This window comes from Neopsephotus bourkii, unplaced genomic scaffold (genome assembly GCF_033783945.1).
Source record: "Neopsephotus bourkii isolate Nb327-2 ecotype Australia unplaced genomic scaffold, CSIRO-AGI_Nbou_v1 NB_668, whole genome shotgun sequence".
Classification (NCBI taxonomy): Eukaryota; Metazoa; Chordata; class Aves; order Psittaciformes; family Psittacidae; genus Neopsephotus; species Neopsephotus bourkii.
Window position 1 is genome coordinate 2841688 of NW_026901167.1, and position 9094 is coordinate 2850781.

The window sequence follows — 9094 nt, forward strand, 5'->3', positions numbered from 1 at the left end:
GGGGCAGCTGATTCCAATTTAAAGTTGTAATTGTTCAATGATACCAGAGTGTTGGGGCAAGAGCTCTGTAATAACTCAAGCTGCAGAAGGGCAGTGTTCTTGAATGGAGAGATGAAGATTGCCCACATGCCCATTTCTGATTATTTTTACGGTCTTTTTCCAAGCTGTTCTCTCAGAGACCTCTTGGCCAACTGCTGGTACTGAGTAGCGCTGACAGAAGAAGAGCAGTTGGGCAGAAATTCTGCTGGAGAATTCCTCACATACATTCTTATGGGGAACATTTTATTTCCCAGGTAACCAGAACATGAATTCTGCCTACTAGCATATGTAGCTGTAGTATTTATGTCAGGGATTTTCCTTTCTCTAACCAGCCTTTTGTATGGAGGAAATACTCCATGCTGTAGCACTGAACTCCCTTTACAGTGCCCTGGATTCCACAGGGTACCCTGAGGACTCAGGGTTGAGCGGGAGTTTCCTTCCACAGAGGCATCCAGCATGTTCTCCCCAGGACTCTGGGGGACTGTTTTAAACTGACCCTGATCATTCAGGGGTAAACGCATTAAGTTTGGTTTAAGAATCATTTGGTCATTTTTTCTACCTTTTTGTTCTGTTATACATTAAATTAAGTGCACATAAGCCACATAGGCTCTATTTTTAATTCTCTGCTGCCCCATTCCTTGCTGGCTTTAACCTTCCAGAGAGGAGATTGAGCTGAGCTCTTAGGCAGAAGCTCTTCCCTGTGAGGATGCTGAGGCGCTGGCACAGGGTGCCCAAAGGTTTCCCCTGGAGCACATCTCTATTTCACCTTGTCCTCCCCTGTGCCGAGAGCTGTGGACACCCCAATCTACCCTTTGTCACTGACAGGCTGTGCTCCTGGTAGGTTCTGTCTTCTAAGCCTCATTACCTGCAGACCTTTGCAACGGAGCAGTGGAGGAGCGAGGGCAGAGCAGTGCTGCTGTGGGCTGCGGGCTGCTGCTCCTCTGGTGCTGAGGGGGTTCTGCTCAGCTGCAGCCCCCCATGTGTCTGCTGGTCCCTCTGCAAGGACAAGCCTCGCTGCGTGAGGCAGCCACAGCATCCTCATGGTGTTTGCTCCCAGCATGCGTGACAATGCGAGCTCCCGGTTCTCACTGGCACTGGGATGGTGACAGCTGCAGCCCTGCTGCCAGCCTGTGAAAGGACAAGGAGATCTGAAACCCTATCGCTCTGTCCAGCCCCCAGGACTGCAAATTCTCTGAGCTTCGTGGGTTCCAAGTGATCCTTCCCGCTGGAACAGAGGCTCTGGATGCCAACAGCAATTTTTTTACCCATCTTTGAGACTGCTGTGTCATTTATTGTGTCTTGAGCACTGCATACCTTTGAGGGAGGTATCAGGTTGAAACCATGCTGCTCATGCTAGTATGACAGTTCCCCAGTGCCCTCATGTTTCCCTCCTGGCTTTTGGGTGGATGTGGGTTTATACACAGGCTACCCAGGTCTGAGGAGGCCTGGTCGTGATGGTGGTACATGTCCTTCCCTCCTGCGGGGCTGTCTTCCTTGCTAACAAGGTGACGGAGAAAAGCCCGGTTACTGCTGGTGATGGCTTCACAAGGTGAAGATGGCAGAACTGAGCTGGAGGTGAGCAGCAGTGCAGTGCAGAATGAGTCTGGAGTCATCTCCTTGGTGACCTCCGGAACTCTGGCAAAGGTTCATCCTGACTCTGGACTTTGGAGATCCCCTTGCATCCTGCGGGCTGTTGTAGGGGGATTAACTGGGCTAAACCAACATCATGGGACGGGAATGGGGTTACATCAGCCACCGTGTGCTCTGTGGGTTCCCCTCCGAAGCAGACTCCCTGGGCAGCTTCTACCTCCAGCACTTGTCCTTTGCCCTCTCTGGTAGTGCCAAGGGCTTATGTCAAACCAAATTCCTGAGCAGAAATGCTCTCCTGGTGCTGCGTGCTCTGGGAGGTCAGGGCAGTGCCCAGGAAACTGAGGTGTCCAGCTGTCCCTGCAAACAGGAACAGCAAAAAGAAAAGAGTATTTGTTGCAGATGCTTGCGGGAATTAAATAAAACCTTTAATGTGCAGAGTTTTGTAATGGAAAACCCTTGGGTCCCAGAATGGGTGCAGGGAGCCTCCTGGGTACACGGGACCCGTGTAACATTTTGTGTTCTTCTTCTATGGTGACAATAATCTTCATCCCTGAGTTGCACAAGACCCTGCCATTGAAGGGTGTCTTGGCCACGCGCACTGCTTTGGTCGGCTGGAGGCTCTGTCAAGCAGACAGTGGTGGTTTCGGGGCTGGGGCAAGTCATCACACGTTTTGCCCTGTGACTTTGTGAAGTTATTTCCCTTCTTTTTCAGGGAAACTTCAGCTGCTTCTGTAACTGCTGAAGAAACGGGGAGCATTTTGCCAAGAGAAATCACAGTGACTGTGAGCACTGGGGTGCTGCTGGCGCCTCCATGCCAGATGCTGGCAGGACTATGGATGCTGGAGGTCCCCTGCCCAGCCTGCAGTGCCCATCGCCTCTGCTGGGTGCAGGGCAGGACAAATGCTTCACGAGATAACGTGGGCGCCAGGTCCTGTCAGCTGCTGAGCTGCTGTGTCCATCTTTAGCCTGCTCTCAGGTTACCAGCCACCTCCTCTGGCTGCCTCCAAAGATAGACAGAGCCACCTCCCGGTGCCTGGGCTGGAAACTGGGGGAAAGCAGAGGGGGAGGATCACAGGTAGGGAAGAGACCAACAGATTTTTGTGGAAGGAGAGAAGGAAGCCACAAGTACACCTGAGCTATGGCATCGCTGTGCTACAACAAGGGCTGTGGGCAGAGGTTTGATCCTGAGCACAACACCAATGGTAAGTGGGCTCGTCTGCTTTGTGCTGGGATGAGTGGAATGTGTGCAGTTTTCCTGGTCTCAGAACCAGCCTTGGCTGACACGCCATGGCCTGAGCTGCCAAACAGGGCTGAGCTGAGCCCAGGATGGCAGGAGCTGGCTCAGAGCTGCTGGGTGTCACGGGTGGCTCGTGGGCAGGATTGCTCCTCCTGAAATCCCCTGATTTTCCCTTTTCAGATTCCTGCCTGTATCACCCCGGTGTACCCATCTTCCACGATGCCCTGAAGGTGAGTGGGGCAGGAGCCAGGGCTGCAGCTGCAGCCTTGTGGCTGCTGGGATTGCCTACACCTGAGCAGTCATCTCCTGGTGCCTAGGGCTGGTCTTGTTGCAAGAAACGCACAACAGACTTCTCAGAGTTCCTCTCCATCAAGGTGAGCGACCCACAACCCCAAATGCACCCACTGCTTCTCTGTCCTCTCCTTGCCCCTCCTCTGTGCTGTTCTGTCCCATCCTGTGCCAAGGCTGCCCTCTTTGCCCATCAGCCAGGGATTTCCTATCTGCTTCCAAGGAGCCTGCAAGGGTGCTGCTCTCAAAGCATGGGGCAGGCAGTCCTGGAGAAGGGTGTCCAAAGGAACCATAGTCCCCTACAAGAATCCTGCAAGGGTGAACACAAACGCTCCAAGCACAAGCACAGCTGTGAAAGTCTGAGTGGTGCTGGGGTCAGGGGGGGAAGGAGGCAGCAGAGGACCAAGGACGTAGGGGAGATTCTCTCTGCCCTTCAGCTACCAGACTGTGGTGCAGCAGAGCTGAGACCTGTCTGCCATGGCCTTGGTGAGGCTGCCACACTGTCTTGTCCCTGGGAATCCCTGCAGCCTCAACCCCTGCCCTGGTGCAGTATCAGAGCCCGTCCCTGCAGGACACAGAACCAGAAAAGCACAGAAACTTGCAGGGTTTGTGAGCAGGTGCCAGAGCAGGGAGGACAGAGCAGGCACAGGGCTTGCCTCTGCTGCTCAGGGATGCACAAAGGGATTTCACAGCAAGGAGAAGCCTCCTGAGCCTTTTAGCCAAGGGGAAACCTCAGACAATCAGAAGGCCAAACCAGTGGAGGAGCTCATCATCCAAGGACCGAAATCAGCTGAGAAGATGCAACGGGAAAGACCAAGGTGAGGTGGGCTCAGCTAACAGTGTTGCCTTGCAGTCCCACTCCTTCTGCATGCATTCTGCATGCATTCCTGAGGAAGTGCTGCTGCTTCCTCTGGAGAGGCAGAGACACACTGCAAAAACCCCCAAACCCTAACTCAGCCTTTGCTGCTGCTGTTTCCCAGCTCTGATGAGCCAAGACAACTGCTGCCCATTAAAGTGTCCAGGTCTCTGGAACAGGCACTGGAGAAACTGAACCTGTCCTCCAAAGATGAGGCACTTGAGAGCAGTTGTGCAAGTAGTGGTGAGCTGATGGACGGCGTTGGGATTGCAGATGGCAAGTTCAGCGTGGGGTTTTGCATGGCAGGTTCAGCACAGGCTGGCAGGTGCTGCATACTCAGCACCAGCCAACCCCCAGAGCTGTATCTTGAGGCACGTTGCAATGAGCTGTGCTCAGGGGCCATCCATGAGAAGCTGGGCAGCTGGTGGTGGGGCTACGGGGAGGGTTTGGGAGTGCATGCTCCAGGGTGAAGCTGTGCTGCTCTCACAGGGGAGACGACTGCCCAGGTGAGAGTCGGCACCACCTGCAAGAATGCATCCTGCAAGGTGGTGAGTACCCAGCAGGTCCCATCTTCACATGGCCAGCAGTATTGCAGGTCCAGCTTAGGGGCTCATCTTCTAGTTCCACAAGGTACTGTGCTGGTGGGAGTGCCCATCAGCTCTGTAAGCTCCTGCTCATCCCAACCCTAGAGCAGCTGACTCTGTCACTTCCCAGCCACATTCCTGACAGAGGCTTCTAGATTCCTGATTGGAGGTACATTTGCATTTCACTGCTGCTATTCGCTTGCAATGAAATGTAGCACATATTCAGCATATGGGCATATAGATAAAATGCATGTGGAATAATTCCCACCTACATTTAATTAATGCAGCAGAGCCCAGTTAGTATCTCACTCCAAGGCCACCTTGTGTATCCTGCCTCCAGGAGTCCACCTGAATGTGGATGTGTTCCTATGTAACCTGGTCTAGATGGCCCTGCTTTGGCAGGGGGATTGGACTGGATGATCTCCAGAGGTCCGTTCTAGCCCGAAGAATGCTGGGATTGTGTGTGCTGGAGGGACCAAGCTGTGGGAAGGCTGGCAAGCTTGGAAAGCAGCAGAGAGGGAAGCAAACAGGGAGCAAAAGACAGCAGGTGGATAGGGACATGAGGCCAACATGCTCTGGGAAGGATGGGAAAGGATGGGATGGACAAACAGCCCCTTGCACCTTGCAGCCAGTTTCTGTGGTGTACAAACTTGCCCACTGACCTGATGTTGCCCAGTCCCAGGCTGGGATCAGGCTGTGTTTGGGATATGCCATACAAAAGGGAGGCTGCCAGGGTGTCAGGGGTGGCTCTGGAGTGCTGGTGAGCTCAGGGTGGCTGCCCTGATGGCACAAGCAGGGAGCAGGCAGCAGGGCCAGGGTGCCAGAGACGCAGAGTCCCAGAGTAAGTCCTCACAGATCCTGGACCTAGTGAAAGGCTGATGTTGGGCATCATGCTGTGCGCTAAGGAGGGATGGGCACCAACGGGCAGATGAACGGCTGTGTCATGCTGCATCATGCCTGAGGCACAGCCAAAGATTCCCTCTGCTTCTTGCTCCACAGATGTACCACGGCCCAGAAACCAACACAGAGGTTTGTACTTTCCATCCTGGTGTTCCTGTCTTCCATGAGGGGTAAGAAACAACTCTTCACCAGGAAGCAAACCGACCCTGCTGAGGGCTGTAAGTGCCCCATTGCAAGGCCATGTGGCCTCAGCAATGCGCCCGTGCAGCTGTGGGTAACACCCCCGAGGTGGGCAGGGGGAGCTGCAGGCTCCGAGCCACTCTCCCCTCCCGCCCCCAGAGCCTGCTTCTGCGGGCGCTCCCCGCTCAGGTCAGCGCGCTCTCTGCAGGGTGAAGTACTGGAGCTGCTGCGGAGTCAGAACCACGGACTTCAGCGCCTTCCTCCAGCAGCCGGGCTGCAGCCGTGGGCGGCACTGCTGGGCAGGGAAGGCGGTAAGAGAGCTCTGGGGGGGGGAGGTCTGTGAGCACAGTCCGGTTGCTGGCACCCGCGGGTGCTCCTTCCCTTGCTCTGCATTCACACAGGGTTCTGAGCTTAATTCTCGTAATTTTCATAATTGCCACAGGTGACTGCAGGGTTGAAGGCCTCATCTTCACCCGTCTGCTATTTAAAATGCTGCTCCTGCATCCACAAAACGTGTCAGCTCCCACAGCCTACAGGCAGACGTGCAACAGGAAGCTGTACAAGGCGGGAGCTGCCCTCAAGCACAGCACAGGCAGCGCTGGCGGCTGCTGCACAGGGCAGGCTGCTGAGCATGGGAAAATCCCTCCAAAAACCCTCAACAGTTTTGTCAGATGACTGAATCTGGTTCCCTCTGCAAGTGCTTTTCAGGAGGGATCTCATGTATATAGCAACATGGTGTTGCGGCAGGGCAATAGGGAGAATATCTGAATTCCCAGTGCTGTGTGTGTATGTGTAAGCTTCCCCCAGGAAAACTCTAGGCTGTCAACAGGCTTGAGCTAGGAAAGCCGCATGAAAGTGGCCCAGGATATCGCTGAAAGTGCATCATGTTCCTCTGAGCTAGGGCTGCTCTGAGCAGCCTCCTCTGACACCAGACTGTTCTTTGTCCTGGAGCAGAAAACACTTACTGGATGTAAAGGAAGCTGCAGGGAATGAACTGTGATGTTGTGGTGCATATGCTTTGTGCTAGTTGTCACCTGAATTTGGGGCTGGGGCTCATCCTGGGGCATTTGTTTAGCTGGCAATGATGAGGACTGCTGGCTTATCTCCTGGAGATGCTCCAGGAATGCCTGGTGCTGTCAAAGCTGCCTGTGGCACAGATGAGGTGTGGGTCCTGTGGGAGAAAAGTGAAACATGGCCAGTTGGGTCTCATCTGCCTCCAAAATTTAGCATGGTGGTGTGATCCAGCAACAGTCCCTACACTGCCCTCCAGACTGAGTTTTCTGACTCTGCACAGCAGGTGTGAGCTTGGGCACAGCCAAGGGACCCTGGAACAAGAAGGGGATATCTCTGGTCTTAACATGTCCTTAACTGCCTCCCCTCAAAAAAAAAAAAAAAAAAAAGGCACAAAAGGCAGGGCTTGATCTTTTTTGGCTGATACCAGCCTCAGCCAGTGCTCTGCAAAGGAGCATCCTCTGGTGCAGGCATCCCCTCTGTTTGAAGTGTGTGTGGGCTAGACACTGTGCCATGATGGGTCCCTCTCCATGGCAGGACAAGAAGGCAGTGTCATGCCGGCAGGACTGGCATCAAACCAGCAGCCAGGTGGTGGTGACTGTCTATGCCAAGAACCCGCTGCCTGCCCTCAGCAGTGTGAAAGCCAACCGCACTGTGGTGAGTGGGGCTGGTAGAGCTGGGCTGGGGGATGTGCCTTCATGGCACCTGAATTTGATCAATGGCCAGGAGCCGGCCGCGTGCCTGGTGCTCTTTGATGGCCTGTTTGGTCTATTGCTGCAGCTGGGGTTGGCACTGCCAACCTGCTGTCACAAAGCTGAGAGCCCCTTGGCTTCGCTGCTGCAGGAGCAGCTGCCCAGCCACTCTGGCTCAGCAGCTTTCAGCCTCAGTAGGTGGCTCTGCTGATCTTGAATCCCTCAACTGGTGGCACAGGTAAACCTGGTATGCTCTGATTGGGGGTGAAATGCTTCTAGGGGGTGAAATGATCCCAAGGGTATCACCAGACCATTACACCAGAGCCAGGACATGGGATGCGTTACGGTGCTTTGAGGCAGATGCACTGCCTGGGGAAGAGTTCTGGCAGTGATGTACCACCCACTCAGGTAATTTTCTGTTGATCTTTCAGCTTGAGGTTCACGTCATTTTTGAAGGAAATAAGATTTTCCAGGCTGAAATGAATCTTTGGGGGGTAAGGGTCCGTTTACTCTGATTTCGCTCTTCCAGTAGTCTGCATGGGGTTGGGCTGCAAAGCTGTAAGCCAGCCTGTGCTTGCTCTTGTTCCTGGGCCAGGTCACCCATGTACTGACACTTACAGCCATCTCTCTTTGGAAATACCTTTGGGGTTATGACAAGGGCAGTTTCAGAGCCTCTTTGATTTCTCTACTGCTTGCTTGCTTGCTTGCTGGGGAGGAGCAGTGGGACTCAGGAATTTATGTGTGCATTTCTCCCCTTTCTTTCTGGTGTGTGCTGCTGGCTGTGGGTATGCCTGTGTTTCTAAAGCTTTTACTGCTGTGGGGAGAGCGCTGCGCTGCAGCCCTGCATGCGGCTGTGGCTAGCTGAGCTCCCCTGGGCTCTCTACCAGCACTGCACTGCTGCTTAGATGGAGCTGGACACCATGAAGCTCAGCTGCAGCCCAGGTTTCATCCTGCTCTGTCTCCTGGCACATGAGAAGAAATTCCTCCTCTCTTCTGTGGCAGGGCTCTGCCAGAAGGCAAAGGATGAGGATGTGCTGCCTGCCCTTCTCTGCCCAGCTCACTGCACTTTTCCCTCTCTCTAGGTCATCGAAATAGAGAAGAGCTTCGTGAGCATGGTCCCTACCAAGGTGGAGATCACACTTTGCAAAACCAGCTGTGGCTCCTGGGCCAGGCTGGAGCTCCCCCAGAGCAGGTCACACTCCTGTGGTGAGCAGAAGGCTGCCAGCACAAAGGAGCCTAGAGCCACACAGGAGGAGGATTCAGATGACAACTTGAGCTGGTCAGAGGATGATGGTGAAGAGCTGGAAATGGGAATACCGAGCAACTGACAGTCAAGCACTTCAGTGGCTGAGCAGTGCTGGCTTCTGAGCTGCTGGGAACCTTGGCACCTGCTCCAGAGGAGCAGATCCGGCCCAGAGCCATGTGCAGGCTGCCGCACACCATCTCCCCTGGTCAAGCGGCAAGTAATAAAAACCCAGTGCAAAGGTAACATTCTGAAATCCCTGACAAGTGCTTAAGGAATACCAGCGACCTGAGCACCGCCATCCTCTCCCACTCCAGTGACCAGCCGGGCAGGACAACGGCAGGAGCTCCAGTGTCTGCCCCTCGGGTTGTCCCCCCGGACCGCGCTGTCTCTGCCTCGCAGGGACGCCAGGCCCAGGAACTGTCAAGAAGGAGATGGCAGCCGCGGGCACGAGCGGAACGACCCCGCTTCCGC

General features: G+C 54.5%; 1 protein-coding gene across 1 annotated transcript; it reads left to right on the plus strand.

The window, feature by feature from the left end:
• Positions 1 to 2692: 2692 nt before the first annotated feature.
• Positions 2693 to 8864, plus strand: ITGB1BP2 (integrin subunit beta 1 binding protein 2). Its single transcript, XM_061353315.1, has 11 exons — positions 2693 to 2831; positions 3047 to 3096; positions 3184 to 3240; positions 3824 to 3972; positions 4135 to 4253; positions 4500 to 4558; positions 5594 to 5664; positions 5883 to 5985; positions 7223 to 7342; positions 7809 to 7871; positions 8460 to 8864. Exons 1-11 carry the CDS (start codon positions 2768 to 2770, stop codon positions 8703 to 8705), a joined length of 1101 nt encoding a protein of 366 aa, XP_061209299.1. The 5' UTR covers positions 2693 to 2767; the 3' UTR covers positions 8706 to 8864.
• The last annotated feature ends 230 nt before the right edge of the window (positions 8865 to 9094 follow it).

Coding starts and splice junctions, on each gene's coding strand:
- ITGB1BP2 (XM_061353315.1), top strand. CDS start 2,768: ATGGCATCGCTGTGCTACAACAAGGGCTGTGGGCAGAGGTTTGATCCT. Junction 3,097..3,183: donor TCTTCCACGATGCCCTGAAG/GTGAGTGGGGCA, acceptor CCTGGTGCCTAG/GGCTGGTCTTGTTGCAAGAA. Junction 7,343..7,808: donor TGAAAGCCAACCGCACTGTG/GTGAGTGGGGCT, acceptor TTGATCTTTCAG/CTTGAGGTTCACGTCATTTT.